The sequence below is a fragment of the Vulpes lagopus genome, chromosome 13 (assembly GCF_018345385.1).
Source record: "Vulpes lagopus strain Blue_001 chromosome 13, ASM1834538v1, whole genome shotgun sequence".
NCBI classification, from domain to species: Eukaryota; Metazoa; Chordata; class Mammalia; order Carnivora; family Canidae; genus Vulpes; species Vulpes lagopus.
The window spans coordinates 38046326-38067892 of record NC_054836.1 but is presented as its reverse complement, the minus strand read 5'-3'; the positions used below and the strand labels follow the sequence as shown (position 1 = coordinate 38067892).

At 41.5% G+C, this 21567-nt stretch overlaps 1 protein-coding gene across 1 annotated transcript in view; it reads left to right on the top strand.

Moving 5' to 3' along the window:
* The first annotated feature begins 432 nt into the window (after positions 1 to 432).
* GSDME (gasdermin E) overlaps positions 433 to 21567 on the top strand; it is a 71463-nt gene continuing 50328 nt past the window's right edge. The window contains exons 1-3 of the mRNA XM_041727301.1: positions 433 to 607; positions 12508 to 12736; positions 15589 to 15781. Of these exons, the coding sequence (XP_041583235.1) occupies positions 12526 to 12736; positions 15589 to 15781 (404 nt within the window). The 5' untranslated portion in view covers positions 433 to 607; positions 12508 to 12525. The remainder of the gene's footprint in view (positions 608 to 12507; positions 12737 to 15588; positions 15782 to 21567) is intronic.

Sequence of the window (21567 nt, the reverse complement as noted above, 5' to 3'; positions counted from 1 at the left end):
CCCACATTGGGCTCCCTGCATGGAGCCTGCTCCTCCCTCTGCCTGTGTCTCTGCCTCTCTCTCTCTCATGCATAAATAAATAAAATCTGAAATAATAATAATAGTAATAATGCCAGGACCAAGTGTGGCAGGGTGACGGCACAAATGCGGCCGGTCCAGGCGCGGGCATGCGGGCCCCCCCGGCTGGAGCAGCCTCAGGCCCGGCCGCGCAGGCCTCGGGCGCCCGTACGAGCGCGGGGGGGGGGGGGCAGCCTCCGAGAGCGGGCGTGTCCCCCGGGGCGCCCCAGGCCTGGGATCCCGGGCGGCGGGCGGGGACTGGGGCCGAAGCCGAGCCCGGGGAGTGGGTGTGGGCGCCCCGCGTGGGCGGAGCCTCCGAAGAGAGGGAACCGGCGGGCGGGCGGGCGGCCTCGGGGCGGGGCTCGGGACACCGCCCGCCGTCCCCGCCCGCCGTCCCCGCCCCGCCCCGCCTCGGCCGAGCTGGGCCCCGCGCCCCCAGTCCTGCCCGGCCCGGCCCAGGTCCCGCCCCCTCCCGCCCCCTCCCGCGGGGCTCGGCCGCGGGGCAGGCGGGGCTCCCAGTGCGCGGCTGCGGGACCGGCGGCGCTGGCAGGTGAGCGCGGCTGCGGGTGCGGGTGCGGCTGCGGCTGCGGGTGCGGGTGCGGGTGCGGCTGCGGGTGGCGGGGCCGGGCCCCCTCCCCTCGGTGCCCCCGACGGAGCCGGGTCTGCGGCGGCTGCCCTCCGCCCCTCCCCGCCCTCCCCGCCCTCCCTCCTCCCGGCCGTGGCGAGCCCCGGGACCCCCGTGCGCCCTCGCCACCGCCTCCGTTCCGCGGCCTCCGGCTTGCCCCTGGCGCGGCTGCGGGCGTGCGGGCGGGGCCGGGCCGAGGCGACGGGGGTCCCCGGGCTGGAGCGGCTCCCCGCGGCGCCTGACAGGGGCGGGAGCGCGCGGAGCAGCCCCCCCGGGTCGTGGGCCGGGCCGCGTGACGTCACGGCTGCCCGCGGCCCGCTCGGGCCTGGGGTGCGGACCCCCGGGGCCCCCGGCCCCCGCACGGGGTGCAGAGGATGCTTGGAGGCCGCCCTGGCCGAGCGTCTGCTTGTTGCAAGGAGTGAAGGGCCGCGGGGGCGCAGCCTCCAGGGGCGGGCAGGGAGTCAGCGCGGAGTGAACTGATCACGGGCGAAATCACCCATGCGCTCGCTATTTATTTATTTATTTGTTTGTTTGTTTATTTATTTATTTATTTATTTATGAATTTTCTTTTATTGGAGTTCTCTTTGCCAACATATAGCATAACACCCAGGGCTCATCCGCCAAGGGCCCCCCTCAGTGCCCGTCACCCCCGCCCTCCCCCCCTCCCACCACCCCTAGTTCGTTTCCCAGAGTTAGGAGTCTTCATGTTCTGTCTCCCTTTCTGATTTTCCCACTTATTTTCTCTCCTTTCGCTTTATTCCCTTTCACTAATTTTTATATTCCCCAAATGAATGAGACCATATAATGTTTGTCCTCCTCCGACTGACTTACTTCACTCAGCATCATACCCTCCAGGTCCATCCACGTCGAAGCAAATGGTGGGTGTTGGTCGTTTCCAGTGGCTGAGGAATATTCCACCGTGTACATAGCCCACAGCTTCTTGACCCAGTCCTCGGTCGTGGACACAGGCTCGAGGCGCTCTTCCTATAAAGGAAAGCAGCCCGGGAAGCGGAGGCCAGGCCATCAGAGATCCAGGAGTAGGCCCCGGCTTCCAGCTGCTGCCCCATAGGCCGCGCCTGACCACCAGGTTCTGCATTTGTTCTCTTTGCACCTTCAAGGGGACCAGAGAGTTCCCTTTTTTTTCTTCTTCTTCTTTTTTTTAAATTATTTTTTTATTGGAGTTCAATTTGCCGACATATAGCATTTCACCCAGTGCTCATCCTATCAAGTGCCCCCCTCTTCAAAAGCCGCCTCTCCTTTGTTACCCAGCCCACTTCCCAGAAGCCTTGGTCGCCTCACCCTCACTCCTTTCTCAAGCTTGTGCCTATTTTACGACCATCATTTCTCTCTCTCTGTGTGTGTGTGTGTGTGTGTTTATTTTCACACACGGATTTTTAGTTTAGAAAGAAGTGGTGGGGCACCTCGTCTTGAACTTGTCTTCTTACTGTCAAAAGGAGCTCAGTACTAGGCAGTGAGCTGGGAAGATAGAAAAGGATGACACCTCTAATAGACTAAATTTCATTTTGTTATTGAGAAAACTAAAAAGAACTCAAAATGTGCTGAAGTTAACTATGAGATAAGTCCAGCAACGTCTCCTTTCCCTCCACAGTGAGGAAAGCGCGTGTTCCATAACTGAGGTCTACCCTTTCGAGCACACTTTCTTATTTTATAAAATGAATCATGTAGCCCAAATTTTAAAAAGCTGACTTGAGGAATCAGCCAAGCGGGGTGGCCAAGCGCTCAGGCCTGGGAGGCGGCTGCACCTCCACTGGAGCCTTGGCTGAGCTTTAATTCTCTATGTGACATTCAGTGGCCTCCAGAGACCTCCAGGAATGCACTTCGAGTTGAAAAAGTTGAGTTTGTAGCTTGTTGCCGCGAGGGAGATCTCACACCAGGGGCGGCTCCTCAAGTGGGTGTTAGACAGGAGTCCTCACATTTAGGCTTTCACTTAGGTGATTTTGGGGAGAACTTAAGCAAACAGGACTTTGCTCTGGATTCGATGCTGTTAGGAAGGGGGAGGATTCCACTGAGTATCTTCACAAGGAAGCCACCAGTGAGGTTAAAGCTGTGGTTGGCCAAGAAGCGGCCGTCACTCATTAGCCAGGACTGGTGGTGGTGGTTGTGGGGGGGTGTTTGGTCATTTTTGTGGTTTGGACAATGTTCATAATCTGTCTGAGGTCAGATGAGATTATGAGGGGTCTTGTTTCTGTCTTAATTCATCATGACCACAGAGTGGCCTGGCCTGAGGTTGATGTTTGGAGACACTGTTCATGTATAACAGGAGGAGGCTGGGCCATTACCTAGCAACTCGTAGTATCAGAATGGCTCCCTGTGTCAGAGCTGCTTTTTTTTTCTTCCCTTCTCGTGATTTGGGCAAGTTACTTAACATCTTCAAACTTCAGTTAACACATCTGTAAAATGCCTACTCAGAGTTGCTGAGCAAGATTAAATGAGGAAATGCGTAGCAAGATTTTAGCCCAGTGCCTGGCACACCGCATGGACTCACCATACAGTTGTTTCTCTCTAGTGTATTTTGATGTTGAGGTTTCTTGCCCAGAACTATTCAAGCAGAGGCCCAGTGATCAAGTAGAGCTGCTCCAGAGAAGAATCCTGAATTGGGTATGAGAAGAACTGGGTCCTTTCCAACTCAAGAATTTGATAATTCTATCAATTATAACCAGTAAGAATGGATGCTAATTATAGTATATTCTCACACAATCATGACCTTGACACCTATTTTTAAGATTCTTTGTTCCCAGGGGCCAGTGGCCCCAGTTGGCCCTGTGCTTTTCTGACTTGGCATTGTCTTGTTTTCTTAGTTTCTTCCTTCGAGATCTGTTGTCCAGGAGCCTGATTCAAATTTACATATCCTTACCTCATTGTCTTTGGCTTTCTGAGTTCTAATTGCTTTGAGCTGGGAACCTACATATGCAGGTGAATTAACACACAGTAAAATATCAGTTTCAGGTATTATTTAGTGATTCAGCACTTCCATACAACACCGGTGCTCATCACAGCAGCGCTGTCCTTAATCCCCATCACCTGTTTAACCCCACTGAGCTAATAGAGTTCTTATGGCCCCATGTGAGAGTGGAGATCTGTGGTATAGTTGTGAAATGCAATGCAGGATTTTAGGCCATAAGCAATTTGAGCTACATCTCTCATGAAGCCATTTTTGTCCACTTCCACATTGGAACACACTGAAAATTTGAATCTGACTTCTGACATCTGACATATGGTTAATTGAGACTTTTTTGTGTTCGTCTATGTCAGACAACTTGGGTTCTTCAGTTGGCCCTAGACAAATTATTTAATCTTTCGTGGCTAGACAGTTACTTTAGATGTTTGAGTATGGTGTGGCGGCTTATTGTCTTCCAATGCCACGTGATAAACTGTTGTATTAGATTTCTAGACTATATTTTAGCTGATCTCTCTATCAAAAGCTCCTAGGAATAAAGAAAAAAATGAATAGAAAATGGACCAAGGACACAGTTAAGAAAAAGAAATACAAAAATTCTTTAAACAAAAGATGCTTGACTTAATTTATATTAAAATAACACACCCTAAGACCAGAGTACCATTTCTCACCTATGAGACTGACAAAAATACAAAAGTTTGATAACACTCTGTTTCTGAGACTTTTTTCATACCTTATTGGTGTGCCTGCAAAATGATGCAACCCCTAAAATTATAGATATATTTACCCATTGGTCTAGCAATCTCTCTTGTAGGAATCTTCTTTCAGGTTCTCTTGTCCATATGTGAAGAAGACAAATGTTCAAGAGTATTTAGTGTGGCATTTTTTTTTAATTTTTATTTATGATAGTCACAGAGAGGGAGAGAGAGAGGCAGAGACACAGGCAGAGGGAGAAGCAGGCTCCATGCACCGGGAGCCCGATGTGGGATTCGATCCCGGGTCTCCAGGATCGCGCCCTGGGCCAAAGGCAGGCGCCAAACTGCTGCGCCACCCAGGGATCCCTAGTGTGGCATTTTTAATGCAGAAATAAAATAACCTAAATGATCAGGAGTTTAGGACAAACAGTGGTACAGCCATGTGGTAGAGTATTATGCAGCTGCGAAGATGAAGGTACTAACATGGAAAGATCTCCAGGATATATTGTTACATGACAAAAAGTGACATGCAGAACAGGGTGCAGACTCCTTTGGATTTTTATTTGTATGAAGAAACACCAAGGTAATATACCTGTGGGGGAGAGCCATGAAAAGGGTAGATGGGACATGGGTTCAAATGGTATTTCTTAGTGTGTATTTTTTTACAAAGTAGATATTTGAGCCATCTAATATATTATGTATTCAAATGTAATAATAAAAAAGAAACCTCTAACTTCACAAGAATGTATACTGAGTTCCTTGATTGAATAAGCCTGATTCTAATAAAAACCTGTAAAGTGAGATCCACCTGCAATAACTCTTCCTAAAGCAAACTAACCTCAAGAAGGCAAATTGGCTGTTTGATGGTAGGTGGAAAAAAATTAAAAATTAATTTAGGAGTTCCCTTTCTTTATCCTGTAATTCCTCTGGGGAGGATTAGTGGCATTAGAAAAGCTTTGCCACCCACAATAGATGGTTTTTGTTGCATTTTAATGGCAAATCTAATGTGTCTTCAGAAACTTGTTTGATCTGAAGGGAAGTTGATGACATCCCTCTTGGGGTGTCTCATAAAAAGAGAAATTCTGATACGATTGCCACGCTGAAGCAGATCCTGCTATGACTCTTCTCTTGAACAAGCAGGTTGGATTTCCATAGGTCATTGGGGAGACCTTATTTTGTTAAAGGTTCTCTCCCTATGTTTGGCAAAATAAATCTTGCATGCTATCCTAGGTACACCTTCAGCAGGTACTGTTTTATTGTCCCCCACCAATCTGCTTCCTCCCGAATTCCCTTTCTCGGTAACTGGCATCTCTCTCTCATCAGCCAACTCACACCCGAGTTACATGGAGGCCATCATAGGGAGTCTCTTTCAACAGCACTCTCACATCCAAACAGAATTCTGGGGAAACCACCAAATCATTTTTTCTATGCTTCTGCCTGTGACGTAGTTCAGTATAACCATTTGTTGTCCATCTTTCATCTTGTTCCCTTCCAGCTGGTTTCCTATTTTGCTTCCAGAACATCTTGCTAAGTGACAACTCTGATTGCATCACTCCTTATACAACCCTTCCCTCTGATGGCTCCTGCTGCTCTGGCCTCCAGCAAGGGAGACCCAGGGTGCATGGCCTGGACTGAGGCTTACTCATCCCTGTCCTTTGCCCTCCCCCACTCTAGCACCAGTGCAGGAACAAGTCTCAGAGCTTGAAAAGCAATTCCATGTCTGCCAAGGAAGTGGCAAGGGGCATATTAACACAAAATGATGTCTTATGGATCATCACGAGCTTGCCAGGCACAAATCTTACTATGCAATGCATGAACTTCCCTACCCTTCCACCACCTCCTGCGAATGCTGAGCTTTTACAGTTGCTGCTCATCTGCTAGAGCACCCCCACAGTACTCTTTTGCCTGGTTCCACTTAGCCCACAAAATGCAGCTTACAGGTATAATTGTCCGCTATAAACATCGGAGGGGTATGTACCCCTTCGAATCTGTATTTTTGTATCCTTTGGGTAAATGCCTAGTAGTGCAATTGCTGTATTGTAGGGTAGTTCTATTTTTAACTTTTTTTTTTTTAAAGATTTTATTTATTCATGAGACACACACACACACACACACACACACAGAGGCAGAGACACAGGCAGAGGGAGAAGCAGGCTCCATGCAGGGAGCCCAACATGGGACTCGATCCTGGGTCTCCAGGATCACACCTTGGGTGGAAGGCAGCGCCAAACTGCTGGGCCATCGGGGTTGCCCTATTTTTAACTTTTTGAGGAACCTCCATACTGTTCTCCAGTTTGCATTCCTACCAACAATGCAGGAGGATTCCCCTTTCTCCTCATCCTCATCAACATCTGTTGTTTCAGGGATCCCTGGGTGGCTCAGTGGTTTGGTGCCTGCCTTTGGCCAGGGGCACGATCCTGGAGTCCCGGGATCGAGTCCCGCATTGGGCTCCCGGCATGGAGCCTGCTTCTCCCTCCTCCTGTGTCTCTGCCTCTTTCTCTCTCTCTCTGTGTCTATCATAAATAAAAATAAATAAATAAATCTTAAAAAAAAAATCTGTTGTTTCCTGTGTTGATTTTAGCCATTCTGACTGGTGTGAGGTGGCATCTCATTGTGGTTTTGATTTGTATTTCCTTGATGCTGAGTGATACTGAGCTTTTCTTCTCATGTATCTGTTAGCCATCTGGATGCTATCTTTGGAAAAGTGTATATTCATGTCTTTTGCCCATTTCTTATCTGCATTGTTTGTTTTTTGGGATGTTGATAAGTTCTTTGTGGATTTTGGATGCTAACCCTTTATCAGATGTCATTTGGAAATATCTTCTCCCATTCCATAGATTGCCTTTTAGTTTTGTTGATTGTTTTCTTTGCTGGGCAGAAGCTTTTCATTTTGATGAAATCCCAGTGGTTCATTATTGCTTTTGTTTCCCTGGCCTTTGAAGACATGTCTGGTAAGGAGTTGCTGCAGCTGAGCTCAAAGAGGTTGCTGCCTGTGTTCTCCTCTAGGACTTTGATGGATTCCTGTCTCACATTTAGGTCTTTCATCCATTTTGAATTTATCTTTGTGTATGGTGTAAAAAAATGGTCCAGTTTCATTCTTTTGCACGTGGCTGTCCAGGTTTCCCAACACCATTTGTTGAAGAGACTGTCTTTTTTCCAGTGGATATTTTTTACTGCTTTGTTGATCATAGAGTTGTGCATTCATTTCTGGGTTTCCTATTCTGTTCCATTGATGTATGTGTCTGTTTTTGAGGTGACACACAATGTTACGTTAGTTTCAGCTGTACAGCTTAATGATTTGACAACTCTCTACACCACAACTGTAGCTACCATCTGTCACCATACAAGGCTCTTACAGTACCATTGACTATATTCCCTGTGCTGTACCTTTCATCCTTGTAACTTATTCCATAACTGGAAGCCTGTGCCTTCCACTCCCCTTCACCCATCCCCCTCCTCTCTGGCCCATCCCCCTCAGTATGTTCTCTGTATTTATGAATCTGTTTCTGCTTTTGTTTGTTCACTTATTTTAGTGCTTTTGTTTAGTTCACTTATTTTAATCACTTATTTAGTGATTTTTATTTAGTTTTTCATTCAATTCCATATGTAAGTGTAATCATATATTTGTCTGACTTCACTTAGCATAATACCCTCTAGGTCCATCCATGTTGTTGCAAATGGCAAGATTTCATTCGTTTTTATGGCTGATATTCCATTGCATATATATAGCACTTTATCTTTCCATCTGTTGGTGGATACCTGGGTTGCTTCCATGTCTTGGCTATTGTAAATAATTCCACAGTAAACCTAGGGGTGCATTTATCTTTTCAGATTAGTGTTCTTTTTTTGGGGGGGGGCGGCGGCAAATATCCAGTAGTGGGATTACTGGATTGTTAGGTATTTCGATTTTATTTTTATTTATTTAATTTATTATTTTATTTTAGTTTTTTACTATTTATTTATTTGGTATTTCTATTTTAAATTTTTGAGGAACCTCCATACTGTTTTCCACAGAGGCTATGCCAATTTGCACTCCCACCAGTAGCGCATGGGACTTCCTTTTCATCCTCAACAACATTTGTTATTTCTTGTCTTTTTAATTCTAGCCATTCTGACTGGTGTGAAATCATATCTCATTATAGTTTTGATTTGCATTTTCCTAGTGATTAGTGATGTTGAGCATTTTTTCATGTGTCTGTTGGCTATCTGTATATAGGCTGTTTTTTGTATCATTATCCTAAGTGCTTAAATGCACTACCTGTGTATAGTAGGTACTAAAGGATAATTAATGATTCAGTAAATGTTTCGATAAATGAGTGAGTCCTCCATCACATGCAAGAAACTTACTATATTGAGAAATGCATTAGAGATGAGAGTTTGAGCATATGTGGTTTTCCTTATTTGCAGTTCACTGTTTATCAGAAAGGAACTTTTTAGGGGCTACTGGGTGGCTCAGTCAATTAAGCGTCTTACTCTTGGTTTGGGCTCAGTTTATGATCTCCTGGACGTGGGATTGAGTCCTATGTTGGGCTCCGTCCTTGGAGTACAGTCCGCTTCAGATTTTCTTTCCCTTTCCCTTCCCCTCTGCCCCTCCCCCTGCTCCCACACAAGTGCTCTCTCTCAAGTAAGAAAGGAACTTTTTATGTTTTAGAATCCCTTCCTTAAATGTTTATTCTTATTGTTACTATATAAGAATAGGGTGACGTAGCCACACAGTAATCTAAGAAAAGGCCTTTAGAGAAGAACTAGTGATAGGTAAGACAAACATTTTCTGGTGTCCCAGAGGAGGTTCATGTTAAAGCGAGTGGCTTGTGTCTGTTGGTCATTTGTATGTCTTCTTTGGAGAAATATCTATTCATGTCTTCTGCCCATTTCTTAACTGGATTATTTGTTTTTTCAGTGTTGAGTTTGATAAATTCTTTATAGATTTTGGATACTAGCCCTTCATCTGATAAGATTGATAAGATATCTTCTCTCATTCTGTAGGTTGTCTTTTGGCTTTGTTGACTATTTTCTTTGCTGTCCAAAAACTTTTTATCTTGACAAAGTCCCAGTAGTTCATTTTTGCTTTTGTTTCCCTTGCCTTTGGAGACATGTCTAGCTAGAAGTTGTTGTGGACAAGGTCAAAGAGGTTGCTGCCTGTGTTCTCCTCTAGGATTTTGATGGATTCCTGTCTCACATTTAGGTCTTTCATCCATTTTGAATTTATTTTTCTGTGTGGTGTAAGAAAATGGTCCCGTTCCATTCTTCCTCATGTGGCTGTCCAATTTTCCCGACACCATTTGTTGAAGAGACTGTCTTTTTACCATTGGATATTCTTTCCTGCTTTGTCGAAGATTGAGTTAACCATAGAGCTGAGGATCTATTTCTGGGTTCTCTATTCTGTTCCATTGATCTGTGCGTCTGTTTTTGTGCCAGTACTATACTATCTTGATGATTACAGCTTTGTTACAGAGCTTGAAGTCAGGCATTGTGATGCCCCCAGCTTTGGTTTTCTTTTTCAACATTCTTCTGGCTATTCGGGGTCTTTTCTGGTTCCATACTAACTTTAGGATTATTTGTTCCAGCTCTGTGAAAAATGTTGATGATATTTTGATAGGGATTGCATTGAATGTGTAGATTGCTCTGGGTAGCATAGACATTTTAACAATATTTGTTCTTTTTTAAAAAGATTTTATTTATTTATTTGAGAGAGAGCATGAGTGGGGTGGTGTGCAGAGGGAGAAGCAGACCCTCCACTGAGCAGGGAGCCCCATGTGAGGCTTGATCCTGGGACTCTGGGATCATGATCCAAGCCAAAGGCAGACCCTTAATCGCCTGGGCCACCCAGGTGACCCAACAACATTTGTTCTTAAAATGCTCAACATCACTCAGCATCAGGAAAATACAAATCAAAACCACAATGAGATACCACCTCATACCAGCCAGAATGGCTTAAATTAACAAGTCAGGAAATGACAGATGTTAGAGAGGATATGGAGAAAAGGGAACCCTCTTATACTGCTGGGGGAATACAAGCTGGCACAGCCACTCTGGAAATCAGTATGGAAGTTCCTCAAAAAGTTAAAAATAGAGCTACTCTATGACCTAGCAGTTGCACTACTAGGTATTTACCCAAAGGATACAAAGAGTGATCCAAAGGGGTACCTGCACTCCAATGTTTATAGCAGCAATGTCCACAATAACCAAACTATGGAAAGAACTCAGATGTCCATCGACAGATGACTGGATAAAGAAGATGTGGATTATTATATATTATTATTATATTATTATATATGTATAGTATATTATTATATACATATTCTCTTTCAGTATTTCAATTGAGAATTTTTATATAACGCAATGGAATATTACTCAGCCATCAAAGAGATTTAATCTTACCATTTGTAAGGACACAGACAGAACTAGAGGGTATTATGCTAAGCGAAGTAAGTCAATCTGAGAAAGACAATTACCATGCTTTCACTCATGTAGAATTTAAGAAACAAAACAGAGGATCATAGGGGAAGGGAGGAAAAAAAATAAGACAAAATCAGAGAGGGAGACAAACCATAAAAGACTCTTAACTATAAAAAACAAACTGAAGGTTCCTGGAGAGAAGGTGTGTAGAGGGATGGGGTAACTGGGTGATGGGCATTTGATGATTTGATGTAATGGAGGTCACTTGATGAAATGAGCACTGGGTGTTATATGCAACTGATGAATCACTAAACTCTTACCTCTGAAATAAATAACACTGTATATTAATTAATTGAGTTTAAATAGATAAATACAATTTAAAAATTAAAAAAAAACAAAAAATAAAGCAAGTGGGTTGAACTAGTTAATATCTAAGACTACTTCCAGTTTTTAAACTGTGATTTTACATCTATGTGACTGCCAGGCACCAGGGTACAAATACAAATAAAACACATTTCTTGTCCATTAGATATTTTAACCTTTGACTATGGATACTTTTTACAAAACTTATTTCACTTGTGTTTTTTTGAATAATAATAACTATATATGTGTGTTCTTGTGTGTTTGCGCATATGTGTATCTTCGTGTGTGTGTGTGTGTGTGTGTGTATGTATGGGCTAGGTGCAGTTTATATATTGTGAATTGTTAATAACCTTTGCCCATAATTTTTACTACAGTGTTTTAAAAAAACTTGTGAAATTTTTTTTAGTATATTAAGTATTCTAGTTTTTTGTTATAAATATTACAAGTATTTTCTTAGTTATTTCTCTTCCCAGAGGCCTTTCTATCCTACAATTGAACAATATTTGTCTCTATTTTTTTCTAGTACATATATGGTTTCATTTTTTCCTTAAAAAACCTTCTAATCCATTGAGAATTTTCTCTTCTGTACAGCATGAGATAGGAATCTGGCTTTATTTTTTCCACATGATTAGCCAGTTCTTCTAACACCATTTGAGGAATAGTCTACTTTTTCCAGTGAACACAGTATTTTATATCTTCCAATGTGTTTCTTCTTTTTCCCTCCAGCTGAAGAGTGACTAGGTCTTTATTTAAGGATTAAAAAGTAATATTTTCTTCCCATTTGTGAATAGGGGAGATCACACAGTATGGAGAAAAAGCATATTGACTCTTCAAAGAAGTGGTTATAACTTTGTACGTTAAAAATTAGGGCAGTCAGTATGTTGGTCAACAAATACTCTTAGTTGTCTACCTATTAAATACATGATATAATTGTATTTCCTTACCTTTCTGGCTGGCTGAGACCATATAACTACTCTAACAAATTGTGAGTGGACATGATGTGTGTTAGTTTAGGACCAGAGCATTTTAATTGCTAGTATAAGACTTTCCAGAACTCTTTCATGTTGGATGGTGGCTGCCCTTCAATCTGGATCTTTGGATGACTGTAATGAGAAAAGCTCTCCTGTCCTCCTCTATCAGATATAGAGTGTGACCAATAAATAAACATTTCTTATTATAAGCCACTAATATTTGGAGCCTTATTTGTGTCTGAAGCATAACTTAGCCTATCTAGATCTACATATCCTCTTTCAGTATTTCAGTTTGATTTCTTTATCACCAGCTGAACCCATACTAGAGTGTTTTCAAAGGAGAAGACATTCTTTCAGGCATACTGATTGACACTAAGGAAAAATAAGGCAATTTTAGAAAAAAATAAATAAAAAAATAATAACTTCTTATTTAATTTGGGGTAACAATTTTTTTTTTTGTTTTTTTCTTTTTGTATTCAGGTAATCTGGGCTCTCATAATGTTTGCCAAAGCAACAAGGAATTTTCTTAAAGAAGTTGATGCTGGAGGTAGTCTGATTGCAGTACCAAACTTGAATGACTCTGATAAGTTACAGCTTCTAAGTCTGGTGACCAAAAAGAAGAGATTCTGGTGCTGGCAGAGACCCAAGTACCAGTTTTTGTCTGTCACCCTTGGAGATGTACTCACAGAAAACCAATTTCTGAGTCCAGGTAGGTTTCTTTGGGTATATTCTATAGTTAGTCCCAGAAAAGAAGATGATTTATCTTCTAGATACATGTTGTTTTGAGTCACTGGTTATAAGGTGAGTCCTTAAAATGAGTTCTATTTCTGTGCATACTCTCTTAAAGATATATCCTTTCTTTTTTCTGTTCTCTCTCTCTCTCTCTCTCTCTTTTTTTTTTTTGGTAAAGATTTTATTTATTTATTTTAGGGTGGGGTAAGAGGCAGAGAGAGAGGGAGAGAATCTCAGGCAGACTTCCTGCTGAGCATGGTGCCTGAGGTGAGGCTTGGTCTTACAATCCCGAAATCATGACCTGAGCTAAAATCAAATGTCAGATGCTTAACTGACTGAGCCATCCAGGCACCCCAAGACATAGCGTTTCTTTAAATGAACAAACTTCTAGAGGTCAAACATGAGAAGTTATAGCTTAATATTTAAAAAATAATATTGCAGTTTTTGGTATAAAATTAAGACATGCCCATTTTAAGTGTTATGGCCACTCAACATCAGTAGGATGGATCTACCACCCAAAATCTGGTTTGTATGAGGTTGATGATGCCACATGTCCATCAGGAGGTTTTATTACTCATGTAATGAAGCTTTCTGCGGAGAGCAGGGCAAGCTCTCAAGCTGGTCCACAAATAGATAGAGATAAAGAAATAGGATTTCTATCTGTGTAGCATTTTGTACAACCTAGGACTATTCCTTTTATCAGGAAATAATATTGTTTTGGCCTAAACCCAGTGGATAGATTGAGCACTTGCTATGTGCCAGGCTCTGTATTATGTGATTTACATACATCAACTTGTAACAGAATCCATCAGGAAGGTATTATCTCCAAATTACATCTGAGAAAACTGAGGCTCAGGCAGATGAATGTTAGCCAGTTCATCTAGCTAGGAATATTAGAATAGTGATTAAAATCTTGAGCTCTTAACAACTGCTCTATGCTACTCCCCAGAGAATTTCCTAAAGTGTTTGTATTCCACAAAATTATAAAAAGGAAAGGGCTTCGAATTGAGGACATTTTCACAGTTGTCTTATTTTTGGCAGTGGTGACAGAGATGATTCTCTATTTTATAAATTGCAAAGATAATGATTGATAATTAATTCTCATTAGCCCTTGCTCAGGAATGGTTTTCCTGATAGGAGTGAAAAAATACAGGTGTTGGGGTATGGAAAGAATCCTTTCAGACTTTAGGCAGATTTGAATTTCTTAGGAAGTACAATCAGGAGCCCAAGAGAGCCTTGGATCTGGGAAATGAAAAAAGCCAAGTGTGAGGTTCCTAAGACGCTCTAAATGTAGCTATACCAAATGACAATGACTGACACGATTTTTATGGTGGTATTGGTTGGATTCAAAATGAGAACAGGGGAAATAAGAGATAAGAGAATGCTGGCAATTCAGAGATGAGCTCATCAGATGTTTATCTTCAGAGTCCAGATAAGAAAGGCAGATCTTGAAGGCAATGTAATAGTCACTTGGATGTGACCAGATGGGGAACTTAGTAATTTCCGGAGGACTAGATTGAAGCTGGGACACCTGGTAGATGGTGGCATCTTCCTAAGTCTGGGAAGCCAGAAAGTAAGGGTAGAGAGTCTGGAGCTTATGTGTCCCAGGATGGTGTGAGAGAGAGAGAGAGGAAGAGGGCAGGCATGCCCACTGACTTTATCAGAAGTAGAGATAAGGAATTAAATGGCTGGGTAGGGATTCCTGGGTGGCTCAGCAGTTTGGCGCCTGTCTTCGGCCCAGGGCGTGGTCCTGGGGTCCTGGGATCAAGTCCCATGTTGGGCTCCCTCATGGAGCCTGCTGCTCCCTCTGCCTGTGTCTCTGCCTCTCTCTCTCTCTCTCTCTCTCTCTCTCATGAATAAATAAATAAATTAAAAAAAAATAAATGGCTGGGTAGAGGTCAATAGAAACAGGTAAGCTGGCGCGCCTGGGTGGCCTCAGTTGGGTAAGTATCAAACTCTCAATTTCAGTTTAGGTCATGATCTCAGGGTCCTGAGATTCAGCCCCATGTCGAGCCCCGTATCTATGCTGGGGGTGGAGCCTGCTTAAGATTCTCTCCTCCTGCCTATATTCTCTCTCTCTCTCTGATGATGATGATGATGATGATGATAATAAAACAGGTAAGTATAGGAAGGGAAATTTTTTTCATAGGGACGATAATGAAGATAACAAAGGCCAGGGGAATGTCTTTCAAGACTGGTGGGTGGGAAAGGAAGATGCCCAAGGTCCATGTGGCTGACCTGCCAGATACAGAGTAATGCAGACCACTCAAACATGGGTTATGAGCAGAGACTTCTCTTTTCACCCTGTTAGGTGTCATCCTCATGAAGCCCCTTTACAGTCTTCACGCTGGAAAAGCACACATTTAAAATACTCTATTGGAAAAAATTAAAAAGTAACATATTCTATTTCATCGGGATAATGGTTAAATGGATGCTTAAAGTTTAACTTATTTACTTTTGAGTAATCTCTAAACCCAGTGCTGGGCTAAAACAACCCCAAAATCAAGAGCTGCATGCGCTTCTGACTGAGCCTGCCAGGTGCCCCGGATGCTTGCTTTCAAGTTATCTGTTAAACTCTTCAGATACTCTTGGTACCCCTGTCTACATATGTATATATTGGAATTGAAAGACAAACGAGCACCCAGTAGAGCCCCTGGCCACCGGTCACACCATGTTCTCAGTAGTACGTAGCGGTGCTAGCTCCATTTTCTCTTGAATATGCACATAGCGTAGCTGCCAGCTTTCCATGGAATTCCACAGGATTGGAAAGGGAGGCGGCCTAAGGCCGATAGGTGGCCATATTATCATTGTGTGTCTCATTCACTCCAGTGGTCGTGGAGTCGGACTTCGTGAAATATGAGAGCAAGTTTCAAAACCACGTCAGTGGGACCATTGAGACAGCGCTGGGGAAGGTCAAGCTGAACATTGGAGGCAAAGGACTTGTGGAAAGTCAGTCTTCTTTTGGGACCCTGAGGAAGCAGGAGGTGGACTTGCAGCAGCTCATCAGAGATTCCACGGAGAGGTAATAAGAATTCTGTTTGGCATTTTGGATTTTGACATGTATCACATTTAAAGGTCATTCGGTTGGACCTTTGTAAAAAGGGTGACAGATGGGAACTTTGCCCAAAAGCAAACATTACTGAATGACGGTTGTGCTAAAACTTTATGAGAGCTCCTCCTTTAGCCTGGGATTTCTTGGTTGTTCTTAGCCTGAGTGGGGAGACAAGGAAAGTGCCACTTTTTTTTTTTTTTTTAACTGAGGTATGATGACATTGTATTAGTTTCAGGTGTACAGCATAACAATTTATTATTTGTCTCTATTGCAAAATGTTCACCACAGTAAGTGTAGTTAACATCTCTCACCCTACCTAATTGCAAATACATTTTTTCTTGTGACTTGTGATGAGAACTTTTAAAATTTATTCTCTCAGCAACTTTCAAACATGAAATACAGTATTATCAACTACACTCACCATACTGTACATTACATCTCTAGGACTTATTTCATAACTGGAGGTTTTGATCTTCTTTATCTTCTTTACTCATGTCACATACCCCCCACCCTCCGCCTCTGGCAACCACTAATCTGATCTCTGTAACCATGAGCTCGTTTGTTTGTTTTGATTCCATATATAAGTGAGATTGTGCTCTTTTTGCCTTTCTCTGTCTGACTTAACTTCATTTAGCATAATCCCCTCAAGCTCCATCCATGTTATGGCAAGATTTCTCCCCCGCTTTTTAAAAAATTTATTTGGGAGAGGGAGAATGAGCACAGAGGGAGAGAGAGGACTCCCTGCTGAGCAGGGAGCCCGATGAGGGGCTCAGTCCCAGGACCCTGAGATCATGACCTGAGCAGAAGACAGACACTTAACTGACTGAGCTACCCAAGCGTCGCAGGATTTTTTCTTTTATATGGCTAAATAATATTCCACTGTATATGTATTAAATTCGGATCCTGAACCAGTTTCAGCAGTGTCGGAGAATTCAAGTGAATGCTGATACTATCTACCTAAAGATAGTATTAGATTTGCAGGGTAAGGTAAACTAAACGTCCAAAAAAGACCGTCCTCAACCTTTACTCTGGATCAGATGGCAGCAGCAAGCCCAGGCTGTTACCTGTGGTTTTGGTCACCCGTCTACAGACTGGAGGTTCCCACGACCCCCTCCTTGGACTTCAGATGCCCTTCATGAGTCCAGGTTGTTAGCTGTACTTCTGACCAATGGGCTAGAAGTCAGATTCCCCCTCCTTGAGTTCAATTAATTTGCTAGAGCAGCTCACAGAACTCAGAGAAATGTTTTACATAGTAGATCACTGTTTTATTATAAAAGGATATAACTCAGGAACATCCAGGTGGAGGAGATGCATAGGGAAGGGTATGGGAAAAGGGTGTGGAGCCTTCCTGTTCTCTCCAGGTCACCACTTTTTCCAGATCTTCATGTATTCACTTCTGGAAGCTCTCTGAAACCTGTCTTTTTGGGTTTTTAATGGAGGCTTTATCACATAGGCATGATTGATTGATCATCATTGACCACTGGTGATTGATTCAATCTCCAGCCAATCTCCCCTCCCTAGAGGTTACAGTGAAGGTACTGAAAATTAAAACCTTCTAATGACATGGTTGGCTCCCCAGATAACCAGCCCCTATCTTTAGGTTACCAAAGGGCTTCCCAAAAGTCACCTCATTAACATAATGAAAGACATCTTTATTACTCTTATCACAGGAGATTCCAAGGGTTTTAGGAGCTCTGTGCCAAGAACTGAGTTGAAGACCAAATATGCATCTCTTACAATAAATCACAATATAACACATATCCGCCATATATCTTTATCCATACATCCATCCACGGACACTTTGTATATTTTGGCTATTGTGAATAATGCTGCAGTGAACATGGGAGTGCAAATCTTCTCAAGTGAATATTTAAATACTTTGCATCAATACCCAGAAGTGAAGTTTCTGGATCATATGGTAGGGTTTTTTTTTTTTTTTTGAAGATTTTATTTATTTATTCATGAGAGACACAGAAACAGAGGCAGAGACATAGGCAGAAGGAGAAGCAGGAGCCTGCAGGGAGCCTCATGCAGGACCTGATCCCAGGACCCTGGGATCACAACCTGAGCTGAAGGCAATGCTCAACCACTGAGCCATCCAGGCGCCCTCATATGGTAGTTCTATTTTAAATTTTTGAGGAACCTTCATACTGTTTTCCATAGTGGTTGCAGCAATTTACAATTCCATCAATGGGACCAAGGGTTCCCATTTTTCCACATCCCCTCCAATTTTTGTTATTTCTTGTCTTTTTGATATTAGCTATTCTAACAGGTAGAAGGTGATATCTCATTGTGGTTTTGATTTGCATTTCCTTGATCATTAGTGATGTTGAGCATATTTTCATGTGGCCACTGGCTATCTGTATGTCTTCTTTGGAAAAATTGTCTACTCAGATATGCCCATTTTAAAAATTGGATTTCTTTTTTCTGTTGAATTATATGAGTTCTTTATATATTTTATATATTAACTGTACCAGGTATATGATTTGCAATTTTTTTTCCCCATTGAGTAGGTTGCCTTTTCACTTTGTTGATGGTTTTCTTTGCTATGCAGAAGTGTTTTAGTTCATAAGTAGTCCACTTGCTTATTTTTGCTTTTGTTGCTTTTGCTTTTGGTGTCAGATTAAAAAAATCATTGCCAAGGCTGATGTCTAAGAACTTACTACCTATGTTTTCTTCTAAGAGTTTTATGATTTCAGGTGTAACATTGAAATCTTTAATCCACTGTGAGTTAATTTTTGCATATGGTGTTAGAAAATGGCCCAGTTTCATTCTTTTACATGTGGCTGTTCAGTTTTCTCAATGCCATTTATTGAAGAGACCATCCTTTCCCCATTTTATATACTTATTATAATTAAATGACCATATGTGCATGGGTTTATTTCTGGGCTCTCTGTTCTGTTCCATTAATCTATATGTCTGTTTGTATGCCCAAATCATACTGTTTAGATTAGTGTAGTTTTGTAATATAGTTTGAAATAAGACAGTGTGATGCTTCCAGCTTTATTCTTCTTTCTCAAGATTGCTTTGGCTACTCAGGGATTTTTGTGGATCCATTCAAATTTAAGAATTTATTTAGAGTTTTTTTTTCTTTCTCTGAAAAATGCATTGGAATTTTGATGGAAATTACATTGAATCTGTAGATTGTTTTGGATAGTAGGGAAATTTTAGTGCTATTATAATCCGTGAGCACAGAGTATTTTATTATTATTTTTCAATTAATTTTTATCAGTGTTTTATACTTTTCAGTGTGCAGAATATTCACCTCTTTGGTTAAATTTATTCTTAGATATTTTATTCTTTTTGATGCAATTATAAAAGTAATTATTTTCTCAATTTCTCTTTTGAATGTTCATATCGATGTATAGACATGGAACAGATTTTTACATATTGCTTTTGTTTCCTGGAACTTTACTGAATTTGTTTATTAGTTCTAACAGTTTTTTGGTGGAGTTTTTAGGATTTTCTATATATATAGTATCATATGCAAATAGTGGTAGTTTTACTTCTTCCTTTCCTGTTTGGATGCATTTTATTTCTTTTTCTTGCCTAATCACTCTGGCTAGGATTTCTAATACAGTGTTGAATAAAGTGCAGAGGGTTAGCATCCTTGTCTTGTTCATAATCTTAGAGATGAAGCTTTTAGATTTTCACTGTTGAGTGTGATGTTAGCTGTGAGCTTATCATATATGGCCTTATTATATTGGGATATATTCCCTCTATACCTACTTGTTGAGGGGTTTTATCATAAAGGGATGTTGAATTTTCTAAACAGTGCATTTCTTGAGATGATCATATGATTGTTATCTTCCATTTTGTTAAGGTGGTGTATCACACTGATTCATGGATATCATCCTTGCATCCCTGGAGTAAATCCCACTTGATCATTATGGTGATCCTTTTAATGTGCTATTTTCTTCAGTTTGCTAATATTTTGTAAAGGATTTATGCATCTATGTCCATCATGGATATTGGCCTGTAATTTTCTTTCTTTTTAAAAATTGAAATATGATTGACGAGCAGCATTGCATTAGTTTGAAGTGTACCACATAATGATTTGGTATTTGTATATATTGTGAAATCACCACAAGTCTTGTTAACATCTGTTACCCTACTGGCCCATAATTTTCTTTTCTGTGGTGGTCTTGTATAGTTTCAATATAAGGGTAATGCTGGCATTATAAAATGAGTTTGGAAGTATCTTCTCCTTTTCTATTTTTTGCAAGAGTTTGAAAAGGATTGCTATTAATCTTTAAATGTTTGGTAGAATTTGTCAGTGAGTTGTGTGGTCCTAGACTTTTGTTTGTTTGGAGATTTTGATTACTAATTCAATCTAGTAATTGGTCTGTTCAGATTTTTTATTTCTTCTTGATTTAGTCTTGGTAGGTTGTATGTTTCTAGGAATTTATCCTTTCTTTTAGGTTATCCAATTTGTTGGTGTATAATTGTTCATTGTGGTCTCTTATGATCGTTTTTATGCCAATGTCTGTTGTGTATTCTAGTGGAGAGACGCAAAATGTACAACTTAGTAAAATATACAGTAGGTTGATGGGGATTGGTAGAATGGAGAAAAATATAGTAGGAAGGGGGACAAGGTAGCTAGCAATGGAGTCTGTGGTTTGAAAAAGTGGCCAAAGAAGGCATTGCAGAGAAGTTGGCATCAGAGCAAAGATTTGAAGAAGAATAGATTCAAGTATAAGAAAGAAAAAAAAAAAGATTCAAGTGTAAGGATATCCTGGGTAAGAGTGTTATAGGCAGAGTTCAGTGTGGCTGGAGCTAAGTAAGCTGGGCAGGAAAAGGGGAGATCTGAGGGGGTAAAAGGAGTTTATGGCAGGTCCTGAAGGGACTTGCAGGTTGCTAGAAAGATTTTACCTCTTCTGCAGAGTGAGATGGGAAGCCACCAGAAGACTTTGAGCAAAGAAATGACATAATGGGACTTATTTTTTAGAAGGATCATTCTGGCTGCTGGTTTGAGACTGGGTAAGTGGAAGCAGGGAGTTCAATTTAGAGGTTATTGCAATAATTCTTGTGAGAGATGATGTTTCAGTTTGTACATTAACATATGTGTTTTCCTGTGTAGTTTTAAAATCTTTTTTTAAATTCTTTTCAAATAGGAAATGCAACTCCAAATAAAGAGAAAACTCACTTGCATTTAGATATAGGTGGTTTATCTCCACTTTCCCAACATTCCTGATATTATATGAAATATAAAATTCATCCATTGAACAAAATTATGTTTAAAAAAATTAGTGAGTAAATAATACCAAAGAAGTCATATGTCAAGCATTTAGTGGGTGGATTTTGTATAGATATTCAGAATGCTGGGGCAACTGCAGTCTTCAAAATTCATTCACTAACCCCTGGTGCTTAACAGATTTGAAAGACCTTGGCTATTATTCAATGCCTCCCAGTACTACTGCCTAGAACTCTAAGACTCTGGCAGGAATCTCTCTTTGGTCAGACAACTTTAAGCTCTCTCTGGCAATGCCAGGTGGAAGGGACAGCCACCCCTGTCCGTGATAGTCATGGTCTTTAGTTTCCTTTCTCTGTGGCTTTTTTTCTTTGCTAGGGAGGCATTTTACTTTTCTACTACAATACTTGGGACATACCAAAAAAATATCTGTTGCTTATCTGAAAATAAAATTTATCCAGGCATCGTGCATTTTTATTTGCTAAGTCTGGCAAATAAGAGAGAAGAAGGACAGGTGGCTGGGAGTGTCCAGGGGCCCCTGTTTCTCAGTCATCAGCCAAACCTC